This window comes from Pelophylax lessonae (assembly GCF_965119305.1).
Source record: "Pelophylax lessonae genome assembly, chromosome: 5".
NCBI classification, from domain to species: domain Eukaryota; kingdom Metazoa; phylum Chordata; class Amphibia; order Anura; family Ranidae; genus Pelophylax; species Pelophylax lessonae.
In genome coordinates this window covers 410,728,388-410,749,962 of record NC_138772.1, presented here as the reverse complement: position 1 = coordinate 410,749,962, position 21,575 = coordinate 410,728,388, and the positions used below count along the sequence as shown (strand labels likewise).

The 21,575-nt window shown below is 41.3% G+C and overlaps 1 protein-coding gene across 1 annotated transcript; it reads right to left on the bottom strand.

Moving 5' to 3' along the window:
* Positions 1–1,421: 1,421 nt before the first annotated feature.
* On the bottom strand, positions 1,422–21,075 carry TTR (transthyretin). Its single transcript, XM_082259406.1, has 4 exons — positions 20,940–21,075; positions 9,098–9,243; positions 8,786–8,921; positions 1,422–1,682 (listed from the first exon to the last, which is right to left on the bottom strand). The coding sequence occupies exons 1-4, from the start codon at positions 21,000–21,002 to the stop codon at positions 1,566–1,568; spliced, it is 462 nt and encodes a 153-aa protein (XP_082115532.1). The 5' UTR covers positions 21,003–21,075; the 3' UTR covers positions 1,422–1,565.
* Positions 21,076–21,575: the final 500 nt, after the last annotated feature.

Sequence of the window (21,575 nt, the reverse complement as noted above, 5' to 3'; positions counted from 1 at the left end):
CTGCAGCTCCAATAGCCCCTATGTTAATCCGGCCCTGGCAACCTTAGCAACTCTATAAGCACAAATATGCCCTAGTCAAGTCTATGAAACATTAGTGATTAGGCCTGACCAGCTCAGCATTAGATATTTAGTGTAACAAAGCACGGGAGACTGCGGCCATCAGAGGAGATAAGTAAGGACTTATGGGGGGAAAATGGGTGGCACAGCTAACTGTATCTAAGGAGGCTAGGGAGGGGCTGTTTGGGTTTTGTGAATTTTTTTTCCAGATGAAGTCTTGCTATAGTTACACAGTTAAAGTGTTATTAAAGCTTCGTTTTTTTTTTTTTTTTTGTTCTTCATTTAAAATAAAAAAACTGTGCAATAGTTTTGCACAAAGCAGCCCAGATCCTCTTCTTCTGGGGTCCCCTGCTGGCAGTCCAGGTTCCTCCTTTTTGGCAGGTTCCCCCACGGAAAGCCACTTTCCATGGGGGCACCTGTGAGTGCTCCGAGTCCTGCTGCTACATCCATTAAAACAGACAGCCAGACTCGGCCCCACCCCTCACTCCCATGTCACAGATTTTGATTGACAGCAGTGGGATCCAATGGGTCTCGCTGCTATCAATCTGTCTAATGAGGAGGGAGACAGCAGCGGGAGTTGCTCTTCTCTTGCACATCGTTGGATTGGATCGAGCTCAGGTAAGAAAAAGGGGAGGTCTGGGGGGAGCTGCAGCACAAAAGTTTTTTCACCTTAATGCATAGAATGCAAACCTTAAGACTTTAGAAACACTTTAATCTGGTTGAAAAAAGACACAAGTCCATCCAGTTTAGCCAACACAGAAAAAAAACACACACATAAAAAAAACCTTCATATACACTATTTTATACCCACAGTTGATCCAGAGGAAGGCAAAAAAAGAAAAAAACAATAAAGTATGATCCAATTCTCTCCAGTGAGGGAACAAATAAAACCTTTCTAATCCCCCATTTGTCTTTCAAGTATTGATAAACCTACTTTCATAAATCAGATTATTCACAAAGTGACTCATATAGGATGTCCCAGCAATGAAGATAGTACACAGTAGATATACATATTCCACGGTCCACAATGCTAAATGCCACTGAAGTGACAAAAAGTGCCAACAGGAACCAACACTTCCAACTTGACTTCCTGGGCTCCTAGGAACCACTGATCTCATCAGGTGCATAGGCATTTGACACCCGTGGGCATTGCGGTATCAGTGTCATTTCTCTCTTCTTTGTAGGGGCATCTTTTATGGCCACTTCGATTTTAGCCACCAAGTTGCTTTAGTAAGCATGAATGCTAAAACAAACTCACTGCTCAAAAAGCAAACAAAACCTGGTTTCACTGATGATAATGGATCACCCATAAGAACATGATGGCTGTGTTGTTAGGCAACCAAAACCCATAGTGACACAATTACTTATGTGTTTGTCGTGAAGAAAACTTTATTTAACACCACGGTTAACATAACCTAAACCTGGAATTAGAGTTTGAAAGGATACAAAACAATAACAAAAGCTACAAAACATAACACGTGTAATAAGCAAAGATGGATCGTCATAACTTAAACATGGGCTTCCTTGAGATCGCTGACCACAGCAGTTGTAGAGAAGGAATACGGAGTGAGGAGCACAGCGATGGTGTAGTGACGGTGTCCAGCATCATTCGCAGTAAACACAACCTGCAGCAAACAGAGCAGACCACCATGTTACATTATAATCTCTATATCATTTTATAGGATCACCTGATTTATCTAGACCCCATTGTTATACATTTTAGCCTTCAAAATCAGAATGATCTAGCTTACCTACATAATTACCCAATCTCCTGTTGGGATATCCTCTTCATACTTATTACAGCCCAACTTCAGCCAGAAAGAAGAGAAGTATTAGAATGGCTACCCGTAATCCCATTACAGAGGTTTTTTTGGAGACTGCTGATGCTGTCTGTGTCCCTATAAAGGGGATTTCTCTCCTTTTCCTGTTCTATCTGACGCCTGTCACTTGGGCAGAAAATTAGGTGAAATTTCATTGATGGGAACACAAACAGCAAAACATTTCTGCCAATAATTCTGAACCCTCTTCAGTAAAAAATAATTATGTGTTCTGCTGTGTTCCCATTGGTGGGATAATCCCTCACATCACATCCTGTTCTGTAAGGCACCTGAGAAATGGACAGCAAATTGGGAGATTTTACCCTATTTCCTGTTTTATCTGGTATTCATGAAATAGGAAATAAAAATAAAGATTTAAATGGGGACACAAACATCAATAAAGGAATGACAGAGGTTTACCATTTATACACTCTATCTTAAACAAAAAAAAATGTTTTGTGTTTTGTCTGGGAATGTGTTTTAAGGCCAGCCATACATGGGGCGAATTTCAAAAGAATTTCCTTTAGAAAATGTTATCTAAGAACTTTTGTTTGAATTTCGCACCATTAGTGTAATATCTGCAGCAACGGGTGTTTTTCGTACGACCATCAAATTTGAGTGATTGGGCATGTTGGAAATTGTTTTAAATACAATGATGGAAGAATTGTGCGAGAAATATAATCGAAAAAAAAAAAAATGAGCATGAGTGCAAAAAAAAAAGAAAATTCACCGGAAGTGACAGGGGTATAGCAATCTGACAGGGTATAGCAATCTGTCAGAACACCTGTATTCATTGGCATATAAAAGATGATAATAGGGACATAGTGTGACTCCGTAAAAACAATGAATTTTTTTTTTTAAAACACAAGGTATAAAACTCACATTTTGGGAAGACATCATACAGCATATAGATTATAAGTACAAGGATCCAAGTGTTGCGGCGTCTCCATACACACCAACAACTAGAAGCCGGCTAGTGGGGGCGTGGTCACGTCACGTCTGACTCCATCCAACCGGTTTCGCCATTTGTTTGACGTTGTCAGGGCGCCTCTGACAACGTCAAACATATGACGAAACCGGTCATATGTTTGACGTTGTCAGGGGCGCCCTGACGACGTCAAACATATGATGAAACTGGTCGGGTGGAGTCAGACGTGATGTGACCACACCCCCACTAGCCGGCTTCTAGTTGTTGGTGTGTATGGAGAGGCCACAACACTTGGATCCTTGTACTCACAATCTATATGCTGTATGATGTCTTCCAAAAATGTGAGTTTTATACCTTGTGTATTTAAATAAATTCATTGTTTTTACGGAGTCACACTATGTCCCTATTATCATCTTTTATATGCCAATGAATACCAGACCTGAGTTATCTATTATTAGTGGAGTGACACCTGGTGGATTTTCCTAATATTACCATCAAGCCTACAGTGGTCTATCCATTAGTTTGGGTGACAAATTCGTTTTGGTAAGCTGCTAGATTGCTTCTTTGGTGATCCTTCATGGGTGTGCTTTCTTTTTCCTTATTCTTGGTTCTGTGGAATTTGGACTTACCTGCTGGGACTTGCGGTTCCTTGAAATTCCTTCAACACTACATATATATATATTATTTGATGCATCTTTTTGGACACTGATTGATTGGATTTTCTTTTTATACCTTTTTTTTTGGTGCATTGACTATTACTTTGGTTCACATATGTGTTCATAATTTATTGATACAACATTCTGATTAATTTCACAGTGGTTTTATTTATATGTATTTATGAGTACACAATTATGGCACTGATTTATATATATTCATTTCTTGCCAGTAATATTTAATATTTTCTGATAGCGCTACACATATTATTTTTTTAACCACTTGCCGCCCGCCCACCGTCAAATGACGGCGGGACGCTGCGGCCATTGGTCTGGGCGGACGTCATATGACGTCCGCCCATTCAGGCAGGGCGGCCGCGCGATCGTGTGCGCGCCGCCCTGCGGCTGTGTTCCAATCACACAGCCGATCACAATGGGAAAGCCCGGAAGAAGACCGCGCATGCGCGATCGGGAGCGCGCAGCCATTCACAGCCGATCACAAAATGTAAACACAGAGCAGTAACTCACTGTTACTAGCTCTTCTCCCCTCACACAGTTTCCAGTGTGAGGAGAGCAGAGCCAGAAACAGTGAGTTACTGCTCTGTACACATGTCACAATGTAAAAGCACACCAATAAAGGTCCCCACACAGTCCTCAGCCCCCCCCCCAATTGCACCTGTCACCCAACAGTCACCTCATCAGTGCCCAGAAATTGACACCCATAAGGCTACGTTCACATGTGAGCGTAGCGATTGCGGGCAGAATCACCACGATTCTGCCCGCGATCTCGGAAATCATTGCAAATCGCGGGACGCCTGTGCATTGCCCGTGATTTGCAATAGCACCCCAAATGCTGTGCAAAGTTGCCACGATTTCCGCCTGCCGAATCAAGGTAACATCGCGCAAAGAACACATGACACCCAAAAAAGATACAAGAGTTTATTTGGGGCGTCATGCGTTGTTTGCGCGATATTACCGCGATTCGGCAGGTGGAAATCGCAGAAACATCGCACAGCATTTGGGGTGCTATTGCGAATCACGGGCAACGCACAGGCGCCCCGCAAATTGCAATGATTTCCAGATCGGCGGCAGAATCGCGGTGATTCTGCCCATGATCGCTACGCTCACATGTGAACGTAGCCTAAAGTTCACCTGTCACCAGAGACTGCCATCAGTACCGCCGTGCACCATCGCCCGTCACCTGTCACCCATCGGTGACCATCGCCCGTCACCTGTCACCCCATCAATCACCGTCACCTGTCACCCCATCAGTCATCGTCACCTGTTACTCCATCAATCAACGTCACTTGTCACCCCATCAGTGATCATCACTTGTCACCCCATCAGTGATCATCACTTGTCACCCCATCAATCATCGTCACTTGTCACCCCATCAGTGATCGTCATCTGTCACCCCATCAATCGTCACTTGTCACCCCATCAGTGATCGTCATCTGTCACCCCATCAATCATCGTCACCTGTCACCCCATCAGTGATCGTCATCTGTCACCCCATCAATCATCATCATCTGTCACCCCATCAATCATCGTCACCTGTCACCCCATCAATCATCGTAACCTGTCACCCCATCAGTCATCGTCACCTGTCACCCCATCAGTCATCGTCACCTGTCACCCCATCAGTCATCGTCACCTGTCACCCCATCAGTCATCGTCACCTGTCACCCCATCAGTCATCGTCATCTGTCAACCCATCAGTCATTGTCATCTGTCACCCCATCAGTGACCGTCACCTGCCACCTATCAGTCACCTGCCACCCATCAGTGATCATCCGCAGTCAACCGTCACCCGTCGCACAGCCCATCACAGCCAGCATGTCAAAAAGATGTACAGCAGCGGGAAGGCCCTTCAGGTCCTCTCCATGACTGATGAGAGCACAGGAGAGCTCTCATCAGTATCCGAATCCAATTCCGAATCCGATTCGGAATTTGAAATCGCTAATAGTAGCGGATCGGAGATGGACTCGGACTATTCCTGTACACTTTCCTTTATAGAATGTATTTTGGGGTGCAATTTTTGCTATATACAGTACATGCAACCACTTACCGACCGCCTAACGACTATTTATGTCGGCCATTTAAAGCTAAATACTGGGGTTATGGCAGCAGATAGCCCCCATAACCCCGGTATTTTTTTAAACGGTGGGCGGTCGGCTTTCAGATAAGGGTAGTCCCAGTGGCGGATTCGCTGTGGAATTACCCTTACGGTGCAGGGAAAGAGGTGCCCCCCTCCCGCCGCGTCCCAGATGTTTTCCCAGCTTACCGGACCCGCCGGCAGCGGGGAAAACTATCCGGTCCCGGATCCTCAGAGACAGGAAGTCGAGTGAGGGCAAGATGGCCCTCACTCGACTCTATGGTCTTGGAGGACCGGAGCTAAGTCAAAAGTCGTTGCCTAGCAACCGGTTTAAAGGGCCGTTTTTTGTTTTTTTTTCAACAATTTTTTTTTTTCTTTTTTAGTGTAGTTGTGAGGTGTGAGGTCTTTTTGACCCCATATCTCACAATAAAGAGGACCTGTCATGCCTATTTCTATTACAAGGGATGTTTACATTCCTTGTAATAGGAATAAAAATGATCAAAACATTTTTTTTTAAAACTGTAAAAAAAAAAATAAATAAATAAAATAAATAGGGAAAAAAAAATAATAAAAATTAAAGCGCCCTGTCCCCGTTAGCTCGCGCATAGAAGCGAACGCATACGCAAGTCCCGCCCACTAATGTAAACGGTGTTCAAACCATACATGTGAGGTATCGCCGCGATCGTTAGAGTGAGAGCAATAATTTTGAGCCCTAGACCTCCTCTGTAACTCTAAGCTGGTAACCTGTAGAAATTTTTAAAATGTTGCCCATGGGGATTTTTAAGTACCAATGTTTGGCGCCATTCTGTGAGCGTGCGCAATTTTGAAGCATGACATGTTGGGTATCTAATTACTCGGCGTAACATTATCTTTCACATTATGGAAAAAAATTGGTCTAAATTTACTGTTTTCTTATTTTTTAATTAAAAAAAGTGAATTTTTTTCAAAAAAATTGCATTTGGAAGACTGCTGCGCAAATATGGTGTTATAAAAAATATTGCAACGATCTCCATTTTATTCTCTACGGTCTCTGCTAAAAAAAATATATAATATTTGGGGGTTCTAAGTAGTTTTCTAGCAAACAAAAATTATTTTAGCTTGTAAACACCAAGTGTCAAAAATAGGCCCAGTTTTAAAGTGGATAAATGGACAACTTTGTGTAAAGTGCTACTTGGATGTTGGGCCTCTGTAGGTGGCCAGGCTGTGTAAAAGTGTTACACATGTGGTATCGCCATACTCAGGAGGAATAGCAGAATGTATTTGGGGGTGCAATTTTTGCTATGTACATGCTATGTGTTGGAAATATTTCATAAATGGACAACTTTGTGTAAAAAAAAATGCATTTTCATTTTCTTTCCACAGTTTCCAAAAACTTGTGGTAAAAAATGACACGTTCAAAAGACTCATTATGCCTCAAAAATGATACGTTGGGGTGTTTGCTTTCCAAAATGGGGTCATTTTATGGGGGTTTCCATTGTCCTGGTGCTCCAGGGCCTTCAAAAGTGCGATAGGTTGTCAGGAAATTATATGTGTAATTTATGCTCCTAGAATGCCGGACGGTGCTACTTGGATGTTAGGCCTCTGTATGTGGCTAGGCTGTGAAAAAGTCTCACACATGTGGTATCGCCATACTCAGGAGGAGTATTAGAATGTGTTTTGGGGTGTAGTTGCAAGTATACATATGCTGTGTGAGAGAAATAACCTGTTAATACGTCAATTTGTAAAAAAAAAAAAAAAAAAAAAATCTTAATTTTGCAAAGAATTGTGGGAAAAAATTACAACTTCAAAAAACTCACCATGCCCCTTATTAAATACCTTGGATTGTCTACTTTCCAAAAAGGGGTCATTTGGGGGGTGTTTGTACTTTCCTGACTTTTTAGTGTCTCAAGAAATGAGATAGGCCTTCAGTACATCAGGTGTGATCAAGTGTGATACATTTTTAATGATTAGCACCATAACTTGTGGACTCTATAACTTTCACAAAGACCAAATAATATACACTTATTTGGGTTATTTTTACCAAAGATAAGTAGCAGTATAAATTTTGGCCAAAATTTGTGAAGAAAAATTACTAATTTGCAAAATTTTGTCAGAAATTTTGACAGAAACAAAGAAAAATGTGTTTTTTCACAATATTTTCAGTCTTTTTTTTATTTATAGCACAAAAAATAAAAAACCCAGTAGTGATTAAATACCATCAAAAGAAAGCTCTATTTGTGTGAAAAAAGGACACAAATGTTTTATGGGTACAGTGTTGCAAGACTGAGTAATTGTCATTCAAAGTGTGAGAGCGCTGAAAGCTGAAAATCGGTCTGGGTAGGAAGGGGTTGAAAGTGCACTGTAGGCAAGTGGTTAAACAGCTGAATACACAAGCTGTTTTGCCTGCAGGGATCAGTATTTCTTTGGAGGGGAGAAAATATTGGCCAGGTACACTATTCACATGAGTTCTTAGTGCTAGCAGCCCAGTGTAAATACTACCTTCTCCAGGATTTGAGAACAAATGTATTGATTTATTAGGAAATGGATGCCTTGCTCTAGGGGTCTCCAAACTTTCTAAGCAAAGGGGCCGTACTGTGTCCTATGAGAGTAAACAATGCCCGATCTTTGGTATTAGGGGGAGAAATATTTGATGTCAGTGGGAGTAATAGTGCCCCATTTTTGTTGCCAGTGGAAGGAATTATGCCCCATCATTGGTGTCAGTAGAAAGAATAGTGCTCATAGGTGTGCGCAGCCTATTGCATTAGGGTGTGCACCCCAAAGTTTAAATACACATGCATGTGTTTGCCTACATGTATATGGCCCCGGTACATTACTCTCCCTGCTGGCAAAGTGAAATAGAAGTGTGTGGCACTTCTCTTATGGCAGAGCAGGTCCGAGGGAGATCTTTCCCATCTCCTTACTGGCAAACAGAGTGATAATGCTAATGTGCCCTAGGTGATTAGGGTGTGCCCAGGCACACCCGGCACACCCTGTGCGCACGCCTATGATAGTGCTCCGTTGTTGGTGTCAGTAGCTGGAATAATGACTCAAGGCCTGGATAAAGGCAAGCAAAGTGCCGCATCTGACCCCAGGGCCTCAGTTTTGAGACCACTGCTCTATTACATACATCTACAAAAAGAGGTTACCAAAGGCAGCTTTCAAACTTTTATCCTGATATGCCCTCATAGAAGCCATCATAATAACATACATATTGGTGAATCCCCCCATCATTCGTGACATCAAAACATCAACTTACATCAACGTATTCATGGAATGGAGATAGACCAAGCTTGCTCCAATATCGTTTAGTTGCAAATTCCAGCTTATAAATTCCTTCTACAAACTGTTCTTCAGTAGCGAGGTTATGGATTTCCCCGTCAGATGATGTAGTTCTGGGGGGGAAAAGAATTAGTCACTATAGTTGTGTAATATCCAGATTTATGTTGCATTTGTGTTTATTTATACAGGGTGATTTGTGTGCTGATAATAATGAAACTGGCTAACATACAGTAGATGGCATAAGACGTGTATTCATTTATTTATTCTGAAGAAAAGGGGGCTGACTCACCCAGAAGAGATCAGATCCCAGCTCTTATCTTCTTTCTGTTTAAACACTTTCACTGGCAGTTTGGCTGCTGGGATTCCCCTCACAGCATCCAGAACCTTCACCATGAGAGGACACTTGGAATCCGCTTCCCCATGTGTGCCTTGTGCCTTAAAATGGAAGAAATAATTTTTATTTAATGGTGACAAATAAGCAGATTTGTGTGCACAGTATCCTGTAAACCAGATGACGTACATAGCAGCACTTAAACTCTATGGGTGTATGTGTAAAACATATTCAGAGCTATTCATCCTGCAAAAATGTATATAGTTGTTTTCTGTGTGAATGCCAGCAAAATCAAATGTTACTATGACATATTCTCTCCAGGTGAAATGCTATTCATTCATAAAAACAGAGTGGTTCGGGAAAATACTGCATTATGGCCACTAGATGGAGCTTATGATTATAGTAAATAAGTGTTTCTTTCCTAAGATCATCAGCTCCATCTAGTGCTTATGGTCTGGTATTTTCCTGATTCACGCTATTCTTATGAATGAAGCACATCTGACCAGGAGAGAAAATAATCTAGAAATAATCGATTTTGCCAGCATTCACACATTACATTGTACATGCAGATTTGCTGGATAAATAGCTCTGAGAATATTTTATAAATACACCTCAGAGTGTACACCTTACAAATTTAAGTGGGTCCTCAGATACAATGTTTGGCTCAAAAGTGCAGACGTTGCATGCAGCTCTTCCCTTTAGCTGTGACATTATTTTTAGCTTATTGCTAACCTTATTGCTTAGCTGCAAAATACAAATGCACACATGTGGCACAAACAAAGGTACCGTGTAGATGGGCCCTTACCCCTAATATGAATAACAAAAATGAGATAGAGAAAGATGGGGCTTTACGGGCCAGTGGGAGTAGAAGGATCACACACAAAACCAGTTATATAAAACAATTTAACATTTTATTGAGTTAGAGATAAAAAACATGGGCAAACATGCACATGTTCACAAGGACAAATTAATATAGAGAGAAAATTCCTTATAAAATCAATCAATAAGAGTCATTTGAAATATAGAAATACATCCCGTGAGGGAAAAAACAAAAGCCTGTGTAGGATGGAGAATAGGTCTCAGAGTGGAATGCGGTAAATGTAGGTCCCCAGCAAGCCGACGCGTTTCGCTCAAGGCTTCCTCAGGGCCTGAGAGACCAAAATAGACCGGTATTTCCTTTTTAAATGACTCAGGAGGTGGCAAGTTGTAGCGACACACAGAATAATAAATATAACTCCTTCAGTGTTCATATACAGCCTCCATATTGTACCTATATTCACATTTTTCTCTAAGCTAAAGTGTCCAGCCTCTCCATCACCACAAGAGCAACGCTTTTTATACTATAGAGGCAATTTATTCTAGCTTGATTGCCGGGATTCTCCGATATATTCAAATAATTTTGAGGGTATAGGTGACCAACACTAATAGCTGCACTTCATATATCCACCTATAGTTTCCTCTTCTTTTAAACGAGCCCAGTGGGGTAATAGTTTTGATATACACTTAGAGATATACGGTGGTTACAGCCTATTTATGGTACACAAGTGGCTTCAGGCAGGAAAGGATAGCATCACAGCATCCTATTTCAGGGAGGTGGAGAGGACAGTATGTCCTGGACCCAACAAATCCATCCTTTATGGTTCACGCCAGCAAGCCTGCCCAAAGGGTTTGTACAAAAGTTATCGTGTCTACAAAATGTTGGATATTTTTTTGATAGTTTTATTTATTTATTTTTACTAGTAATGATGGCAATCAGTAACTTTTAGAGGGACTGAGACATTGCAGCGGACAAATGGGACACTAACTGACACTTTTAAAAACTTTTTTTGGGAACCAGTGACATTAATAAAGTGATCAGTGCATAAAAAAACCATGCACTGTCATTGTACTTATGACACTAACAGGTAAGGGGTTAACAGGAGGGGTGATCAAAGGGTTAAATGTGTTAACCTCCCTGGCGGTATGATTCTTTCGGATTTTAGGTGCTGAAAGCGGTACCATTATTTTGCATGCAATTCTTGTGAATGAGCAGCTCTAACCAACTGTATACATTTAATATATATATATATATATATATATATACGTATCACGTAACGCGTGGAGGTGGAGTCAAACCACATTCCTGTTAGCCCTGTTAGTTAGATGCTGGAAATATACACCTGAATTTTGGAGGAGTCAGGAACAAGGTTTTTATTGTGCATAAGAAATGTGAGTAAATGTGTAAGCGTTTTTTAATTGTTTAATTTAAATCGAACATTCTGCACTATCTTGCAGCTTTCCCTTCTTCTGTATGGTGAGCTATTTAGAGGCGCTGCACCTAAAGCGAATCGTCCTGCGATAGAGCCAATCTATGGGAAGGAGTGAATTCTGGATTGTGACACTTTACTGAGGATCTATTGTAGCTGAGCATGGATGACCTGTATAGGTTCATACGGGTCCACCAATAAGGTGAGTGCACCATTCAGCTGGTGATGGAGGACTCATTTATTTATGGTGGAGCATGGATTACACTGCTTTGAAGATTGTTACACATGAAGATTGTTACACACTGAAATGTTTGCTTATGAAGAGACAGCACCGTGAGCAATTCTATTGTTATCAGAAAACCAATCAGTGCCTAAACATAAACTATGTGTCAACTGTGTGTGAAACGTTTGTAAATATCTATAGTGTGCCAACACATTAATGTATCATATTTCTAACATAAACAATTATAGTGCAAAAATTCCAAAATATAAACCGTGAAAACAAATCAGTGTGCCAACACATAAATGCATCACATTTTTAACATAGGTAAAGTGCTAAAGTGCTGTGCAAACTAGATCACTTATAACATCAGATGCTTTAAATGGCAAATATAGTGCAAAAATCCAGAAAAATAAAGAATAAAATTAAAACAAATGAATCATATATCACTGAGTAAACAAAACAATATGAAAATAATCCCAAAAAAATGACCCAATGGAGTCTTCCTTATCAGAATGATAAATATATACAGTACAGGGGATTACTGAGCTAATTAGGGGATTGGAGGACCTAAATTATAAGGAGGGTTTACAAGCGCTCAAGTTATTCTCCCTAGAGAAGAGACGCCTGAGAGGGGACATGACAGTAATTTACAAATACCTCAACGGAGATCTCAGCAAAGAAAAAAAAAGGATTCAGTCGCAAGGAGTGCAAGAGAACACGAGGCCATTCAATGTGATTAGTGGAGAAGCGATTTAACCTTAAGCTACACAAAGGGTTTTTTACAGTAAGGGCAATAAGATTGTGGAACTCGCTTCCACAAATGGTAGTAATTGTGGGGAGTATGGCTCATTTTAAAAGACTCTTGGACATACATTTCCAAGATCAAAACATTCAGGGGTATGGGAAATGAATACGTCCACACACACCTACACAGATTGAACTGGATGGACTATTGTTTTTATTCAACCTCAACTACAATGTAACTATATAGTGTGTGTAAATAACAAATTTCTTCAGTTAGACCCCATTCACACTAGCGCGACTTGTCAGGCGACTTGGTCGCCTGACAAGTTGCGGTGGGTTGCCTGCCATTGATTAGCACAGGACCCATTCTAATGGGTCGACTTAGAAAAAGGGTCCTGTACTACTTTGGGGCGACCTGGAGGCGACTTGCATTGACTTCAATAATATGAAGTCCGTGCATGTTGCGCCGAGGTCGCAGTGCACTTCACAGGTCGCCCCAGCAAGTCGCTTCGCCCCTGTCTGAATGGGGTCTAAAAAGATCTTCTTACTATATTACTTCTATTACACCTTCTTAAGCGAAAAAACTTCCACATATGCCTAAAACAAACTCACTAGATTGCAATGTAAGCAGCGTATTTTCTGTATAATATTGACTTCTGCAGAGACCATAGACGAACGATCACTCTCAGGAGCCCAACATATAGAGGTGAGAGAACAGAACTTTGCATAGTGTAAAATCTTTAGAAAACAGTTGAAAGTTTAATAAAAATTGGTTCACTCACATTTAGCCCTCGTTTACATTGAATGCGGCTTTGAAATCATGCAACTTCATCTGAACTTGCACAATTTCAAAACCACATTTCTGTCTGACTTTAGGGGGCGACTTAAAAGACATCTGTGCAGCTTTGAGTAATGCCTCGTACACACGCATCGATAGTTGGCCGTGAATTTTCGGCCAACATCCGATCGGCCGATTTTCGGCTTGTTAGTATGATGCTTTCGACAACCGACTGCGACTTTTCGACCGAACAAAATCTGGTGTGCAGGCTATAACATTTTTGTTCGCCGTCAACAGAACGGCTGATTTTCCGTCAGTCAGTACAGATTTCGGCCGACAAAAATCTGATGAGCAAGACTGGGCATGCTCAGAGAAGAAAAAACACACGGAAAGTTAACCATCACATGACATCACTTCTGAAGTTGGTTTTTGTTGGCCGAGAAAATTTGTGTGCAGTCTAGGCACATTCCAACCAACAAAACAACACTGGACAAAAGACGGTCGATCGGTCGGCCGATAATCGTTGCTTGTGAACGAGGCTTTAGACCTTTAGAAAACAGCTGAAAGTTTAATAAAAATTGGTGTACTCATATTTAAAGGTATCTCATCCATTGGGACGCTCCCATTGGCAGCAATAGGCTGTGATTTTGAGATGCCGGTCAAATCGTATGTCAAATTGCACCGATGTGAACGGGGGTTTAACCACTTGCCGACTGCCTAACGCCGATCTACGTTGGCAGTCAGCCCCTCACAGGCAAAGTGACGTAGGGCTACGTCACTAGCTTGTGAGGGTCTAGGGAGCGAGCGCGCGCCCCCGGAGGCGCGCTCCCGCTCCCGCGTGGTGGCGGACCCGATGTCCGCCGGTCACTCGGCGATCGGCGGGGGAGAGGGAGAAAGTCAGGCGGCTTGTGTAAACAAGCTGCCTGTCATTCTCCTCGGTGTAAAAACACTGATCACACGGATCTACTATGTAGATCCGTTGATCAGTGTCCTTACAGCTCAAGCCACAGCCAATCACAGTAGAAAGCACGCCCCTAGGGACACACACAGCCCCTCCCTCCCAAATAAAGTTAATCCCTTCACTACCAGTGTATTTTTACAGTAACAGTGCATATGTATAGCACTGATTACTGTAGAAATGTCACTGGTAACCCCAAAAGTGTCATAAATGTCAGTCAAGGGTCCGATCTGTCCGCCCCAATGTCGCAGTACCGCAAAAAAAATCGCAGATTGCCGCCATTACGCGTTAAAAAAAAACAACAAAAATGACAAAAATCTTTCCCTTTGTTAGTAAACGCGATAACTTTTGCGCAAACCAATCAAAATACGCTTTTTGCGATTTTTTTTTACCAAACATAGGTAGCATAAAACAAATTGGCCGAAAATGTTAAAAAATTTAGATTTTTACATTTTTTTTTGGGGAATTTCATATAAAAAAATGTGAAAAATATTGCTATTTTTGCAAAATTGACGCTCTTTTTTTGTTTATAGCGCGTGATCAAAAAATCGCACAGGTGATCAAATACCACCAAAAGAAAGCTCTGTTTGTGGGAAAAAAAGGACGCCAAATTTGTTTAGGTACAGCGTCGCACGACCGCGCAATTGTCCGGTAAAGTCACGCAGTGCCGAATCGCAAAATACCCCCTGGTCGGAATGGGGGTAAAATCTTCCGGGGCTTAAGTGGTTAAAGGTGTCTTTTCTGACATACGGTAAATAACAAAATCAAATGCCCACCCTAGGGCAGGTGTTTGATGTGCTAATCAAGCTTTGCTGGATTTGCATCCGCTCCTGGCGTTGGTATTGTCGAAAGGAACCCGCCTTTGATTTCATGTTTATTTACCAATGTCAGCAAAGATACCTTTAAATATGAGTGCACCAATTTTTATTAAACTTTCAAGTGTTTTCTAAAGGTCCTACACGAAGCTGCACAGATGTTTTTAAAGTCGCCCCCTAAAGTTGAACTGAAACGTGGCTTTGAAATTGTTCAAGTTCAGATGAAGTCGCAGGATTTCAAAGCCGCATTCAATGTAAACGCGGGCTAAATGTGAGAGAACCAAATAATAAACTTGTTTTTTAAAGATTTTACACTATGCAAAGTTCTTTTCTCTCACCTCTATATGTTGGGCTCCTGAGGATCTAATGCCTCTTACACACGCAACGATTATCGGCCGACCGATCGTCCGACTTTTGTCCAGAGTTGCGTTTTGTTGGTTGGAATGTGCCTAGACTGCACACAAATTTTCTCGGCCAACAAAAATCTACTTCAGAAGTGATGTCATGTGCTGGTTTACTTTCCGTGTGTTTTTTCTTCTCTGAGCATGCCCAGCCTTGCTCATCAGATTTTTGTCTGCCGAAATCTGTACTGACTGACGGAAAATCGGCTGTTCTGTTGACGGCCAACAAAAATTTTATAGCCTGCACACCAGATTTTATTCGGCCAAAAAGTCGTAGTCGGTTGTCGAAAGCATCATACTAACAAGCCGAAAATCGGCCGATCTGACATTGGCCGAAAATTCCCGGCCAATAATCGATGCGTGTGTACGAGGCTTAAGACATCCACATTATCAGAGAGTAATCGTTGGTCTATGGTCTCTGCAGAGGTTAATCCTATAAAGAAGATGTGCTGCTTACATTGCAATCTGGTGAGATAAATTTAGGCATAAGTGAAGATTTTTTTGTCACAAGAAAGTGTTTCAGAAGCATTATAAGATCTTGAAGAAATTTGTGTTGTTCACGTTTATTTATCATTCTGATAAGGAGGACTCCATTGGGTCATTTTTGGGACTATTTTCATATTGTTTTGTTCACTTAGTGACATATGATTAACTTTTTTTTTTATCATTTTTTATTTTTCTGGATTTTTACACTGAATTTGCCATTTATCTAAGGTAAAGCACCTGATGTTATAAGGGATCGAGTTTGCACAGCACTTTAGCACTTTACCTATGTTAGAAATGTGATACATTATGTGTTGGCACACTATAGATATTTATAAAAGTTTCACACACAGTTGACACATTGTTTATGGTTAGGCACTAATTGGTTTTTCTGATAACAATAGAATTGCTTACGGTACTGTCACTTCATAAGCACATATTTTAGGTTGGGGTAATCTCAGCAATGTAGCAATTACTTTTTATTGGGTACCAGGCACGGTTCTTACACTAGTGCAATGCCAGACATCGCATGTGATTCGCACCGCATTGCTGTGCAGATCACATGCAATGTCTGCATGATGTAAATTCAGCCATACAAACTGTATGGCTGAATTTGCATCGCATTCGGACCAAACTCTGGCAGGACCCTTTTTTTGTCCGCACCAGAATTGGATCCGATGGGTGTTCACACCCATGCGATCCAATTCTGCAAATCGCGCTACGTTTTGAAGACTGATTGCGTAGTGACGTTTTTAAGCCCCGTACACACGTACTGATCGTCGGCCGAACGATCGGCCGTCTTTTGTCCAGGGCTGTCGTGTCTGTTGAAAACTGCAAAAGACTGCACACGAATTTTGTCGGCCAAAAACAGCCGACTGCAGAAGTGATGTCATGTGATGGTTAACTTTCCTTGTCTTTTTTCTTTTCTGAGCATGCCCAGTCTTGCAAATCTGCTGTCTGTCAGCCGAAATCTGTACTGACTGGCGAACAATCGGCCGTTCTGGTGTTGGCCAACAAAAATTTTAATGCCTGCACGACAGATTCTGTTCGGCCGAAAATGCTCTGTCAGCAGCATCATACTAACAAGCCTACAATCGGCCGATCGGTCGGCGGCCGAATATTTACGGCCGACAATCGGTACGTGTGGCTTAACTTAACATACACTCCACAATCAGTTCGCATGAACCGGTTGTGATTAAATTTGCACTGCATCTAGTGTGAACCCGGCCAATTAGGCTGGGTTCACACTGGTGTGATGCCAGACATCGCACGTAATTTGCATCGCATTACTGTGCACATCACATGCGATGTCTGTGCGATGCAAATTCAGCCATACAGTTTGTTTGGCTCAAATTGCATCATATTTGCACCAAAATGGTGCAGGACCCTATTTATGGCCAGGAATGGACTGGAATCAAATCGCATGGATGTTCACGGGCCCAATGCGTCCCTGTTTACCGTTTCAGGTCCGATTTCAGTCTCACTTTTTGGCTGAATTCAGACCTGAAATGAACCAGAAGACGCATCGGACCCCTGTGCACTTTGCACCAGAGCCGCTCCGAAGATATGTGAACCGATTCCATAGAGAGCCGGTCACAATTTCCTGACATGCGAGTTGGATGCGGGGAAACCTGCAACCAATTTGCAATAGTGTGAACCCAGCCTTGTGTTTGCTGCAGCTATTAGTGTTGTTATTGCTGTTATTGCTAGTTGGCAGCGTACTTCAATGTTATTTATATTAGCACAGATAAAACCAAATCTCACTCCAAAACTCATGAGAACACCAATCAGAGGCAGTATTGCCTTATACCTCACATTGCAGATATAATGCTATGAGGCAGTATGCATATGAGTGCCTAGGCACACTCACATACAAATATACTGCTAATTTCCAGGAAGAATTCCATAAAAAAGGTACATTTTCACCATACAGCTCAGGCACAATTAACACACATAGGAAATGTTCACTTTTTGAGTTCTGTGGATGTGCTCTGATACCTCTGTATTTGGTCCCATTGACCTGTAAACCAACAACTTTAGACTTAAAAAGTAATGTTAATAAAGAGATTGGTCATAGGTTTATGATGAAACATTAATCATACTGCAGCTCACTAATTATATTAAAGCAGTGTTCCAGTCTTTTTTGTGTTTATTAACCACTTCTGGACTGGAAGTCTTTACCCCCTTAATGACCAGGCCTTTTTTTGCGATACAGCAGTGCATTACTTTTAACTGACAGCTGCACCATCATGCGACGCTGTACCCAAAATAAAATTGATGGCCTTTTTTTCCCACAAATAGAGCTGTCTTTTGGTGGTATTTGTGTACCTCTGCGGTTTTTATTTTTTTACGCTATAATCAAAAAAGAGCGCCAATTCTGTAAAAAAAAAAACAAACAACAATTTTACTTTCTGCTATAAAACACAGCCAATAAAAAAATTTAAAACTCAAATTTTTTCATCATTTTAGGGCAACATGTATTCTGCCACATATTTTTGGTAACAAAAAACCCCAATAAGGGAATATTGATTGGTTTGTGCAAAAGTTATCTTAAGCCTCGTACACACGCACCGATTGTTGGCCGTGAATTTTCGACCAACGTCCGATCGGCCGATTGTCGGCTTGTTAGTATGATGATTCCGACAACCGACTGCGACTTTTCGGCCAAACAAAATCTGGTGTGCAGGCTATAAAATTTTTGTTGGCCGTCAACAGAACGGCCGATTGTTCGTCAGTCAGTACAGATTTCGGCAGACAAAAATCAGATGAGCAAGACTGGGCATGCTCAGAGAAGAAAAAACACACGGAAAGTAAACCAGAACATGACATCACTTCTGCAGTTGGTTGTTGTTGGCCGACAAAATTCGGGTGCAGTCTAGAGCACATTTCAACCAACACAACAACACTGGACAAAAGACGGCCGATCGGTCGGCCAACAATCGGTGCGTGTGTACGAGGCATTATCTACAAACTAAGGCAAAGATTTATGGCAATTTTATTTTTTTTTACTAGTAATGGCGGCGATTTAGCGGGACTGCGAAATTGTGGCGGACAGATCGGACACCTATGGAGGAAATGAAAGAGATAATTGGCGCTGCTTTGGAAACTAATGAAAGTCACAAATCACAATAGTGACTATAAATGATTAAAGTGCTAGCGTGTGCCAAGTGCAAAAAATGCATATAGATATAAATAACGATAACAATGTAAATGTATATAGCTCTCCTAAAATCTTTAAGCACTTTTTGCACTTGGCACACGCTAGTACTTTATTAATTTATAGTCACTATCGTTATTTGTGATTTCCATTAGTTCACTCCCTCTTGTACTAAGCAGCGCCAATTACCGCTTTTTTTCCCTCCATTTCATTTATATCCCCCTGGTGGGATTATATATGAGGTAGGCTGCAGCTGGGCAGGTACACCATAGCGCAGATTTTTCATATACATTACAGATCAGACACCTAACTGACAATTTTGAGGGGACCGGTGACATTACTACAGTAATCAGTGCTAAAAATATGCATGGTTACTGTACTATTAACACTGGCAGGGAAGGGGTTAACACCAGGGGCGATCGAAGGGTTAAATGTGTGCCTAGGGGATGATTTCTAACTGTGTGGGGGATGGAGCCACTAGATAAAGAGATCTGTGTTCCTGAATAGTAGGAACACAAGATCCCTGTGTTCATCTGTGACAGACCGCCGTTCTGTCTCTAGCAAGTAATCGCGGGTGGTGATGGACATCCCGTCCGCCGGACCTGCTGATTGACTCCCCCTCTGGCCAATCGGCACATGTGCTCCTAATGGCTATTGCACAAAACGACGAACAGGTATGTTGTTTCACGCAATAGAGCCGACCTGCCATAGTATATGTGAAGCAGATGGTCGGCAAGTGGTTAAAAGTCAGCAGTTTAAAAAACTGTAGCTGTTGACTTTTAATGAACACACACTCACCTGTCCCATGATCCAGCGATGTGGCAGCCCGAACCCTCGGTTCTCTCCCCTGCCTCTCCCTGGCGCCAGCGTCACAAGTGTGGGCACCCAGCTGTGACAGCTTGCAGCTTCACAGCCACATGCACGAGTCTTGCTGTGCCTCCTCAATGGACAGGCATGTGACGTGATATTTCCCAGAAGATTGCAGGGAGGGGAGGGTAGAGGAAAACTTCCGCTCGGGGCGCTGCGGCGTTCCAAGTGGAAATGGAGCGGGTACCTTTCAAAACTAGGTACCTGTTCCCCCCAAAAAAGAAACGACATGCCAAATGTGGCATGTATGGGGGGTGAGGAGTCCTTAAAGCAGAACTTCCACTTTTGGGTGGAACTCCGCTTTAAAAAGCATCTTTGTGCTCAGCCTGATAACGTTTAAGCAAATGTTACAATATAATGCTAAACTTGCTCGGGGTGAGGTTGTACTGAATAACTGCCAGCAGTGTAGAGGGTGCCTGAGTCCATGCAGCTCCAAGGAGACAAGTGAAAGGATATTTGTAATAGGTATATTAGGACAACATAAAAAATAGCCACATGACCAGGACCAAAAGCCACATCATTGAGTGAATTACGGTAAGTGAATTGTATAAATGATGTGCCTAGCAATCAGTCTCATCTGAAACCATACATTGTAGTACTGTTGGAAAATAAATCACAGTTAAAAGTAAGAAAGAATATTAAGCTTGTAAATGGCACGATAAAAGAGTGGCAGCCTGTGCCTTGTAGATAGCCTATAGTAACAATTGTACGACAAATCCTTGATGTTATTGTGAACGTACTTTACAAGAGCCTTTCTGCATGTACAAACAAAGCTGCAAAACATACATTATATAAATAATTCAAGAAAAAGAAAACTGCAGTACATAAAAGATCAATTTAGTTTATCTATCTATCTATCTATCTATCTATCTATCTATCTATCTATCTATCTATCTATCTATCTATCTATCTATCTATCTATCTATCTATCTATCTATCTATCTATCTATCTATCTATCTATCTATCTATCTATCTATCTATCTATCTATCTATCTAATTATCTATCTATCTATTTCTATAATATATAAGAAAATCTCATATAAACAAAGACAAATACACAAAGCACAGATGTGCATTGCTTCAAAACACTGTGTCGTTACACCATTAAAAACATCACAGCCACTTACCCAATGGAATGCATCAGAGAAAATGAAAATCGTCAGTAGGGCTAATGTATTATAATAAGCCATGCTATTTGTGGCTTCCTTGGTACTTTTCTCGACAAATGGGGCAAGCAATGAGCTAAAGAATCTATACTAGAAAGAAGAGTATGTGCAAATCAGAACCTATATAATGACAAACCTGCTGATTCAGGTTATTGACTTAGTAAACAATAAGAAAATAAGTAACTCATCCATGGTTCTGCTGAGAATTGGTAGCTACATGAGGACATTCATCTAGGTTGAACTTTTTCTCCCCGTTTTTCAGCTAAGCATTGCAGTAGCTTGCAGACCAAAAAAAAAAAAAAAAATAATAATTATATATATATATATATATATATGTATATATATATATTTTTTTTTTAATTCAAAGCTACATCTAAATAAATAAATAAAGGATAAACTTTTCATGCCATGGGAAAGGGCTGTCATTGTTGACTTCCTTCCGAAAGTGCTAGTTGTCTGGCTGGCATGATGACCTGCTGGCTTTAAAGTAGAATTGAAGGCTAAACTTCTTAATAATAGATAGAGTATGGAAGTTTTATTAACCCCCTGACAGTTTTTTTTTTTTTTTTTGGGGGGGGGGGGGGTGAGTTTCCTTTA

Bases quoted from the DNA above. Each gene is read 5' to 3' on its own strand.
- TTR (XM_082259406.1), bottom strand. From the start codon at position 21,002: ATGGCTTATTATAATACATTAGCCCTACTGACGATTTTCATTTTCTCT. The intron at 8,922-9,097 runs GTGAGTCAGCCC...TTTCCCCCCCAG, and splicing joins TGGGATCTGATCTCTTCTGG to AACTACATCATCTGACGGGG. The intron at 1,683-8,785 runs GTAAGTTGATGT...TGTTTGCTGCAG, and splicing joins CATTCCATGAATACGTTGAT to GTTGTGTTTACTGCGAATGA.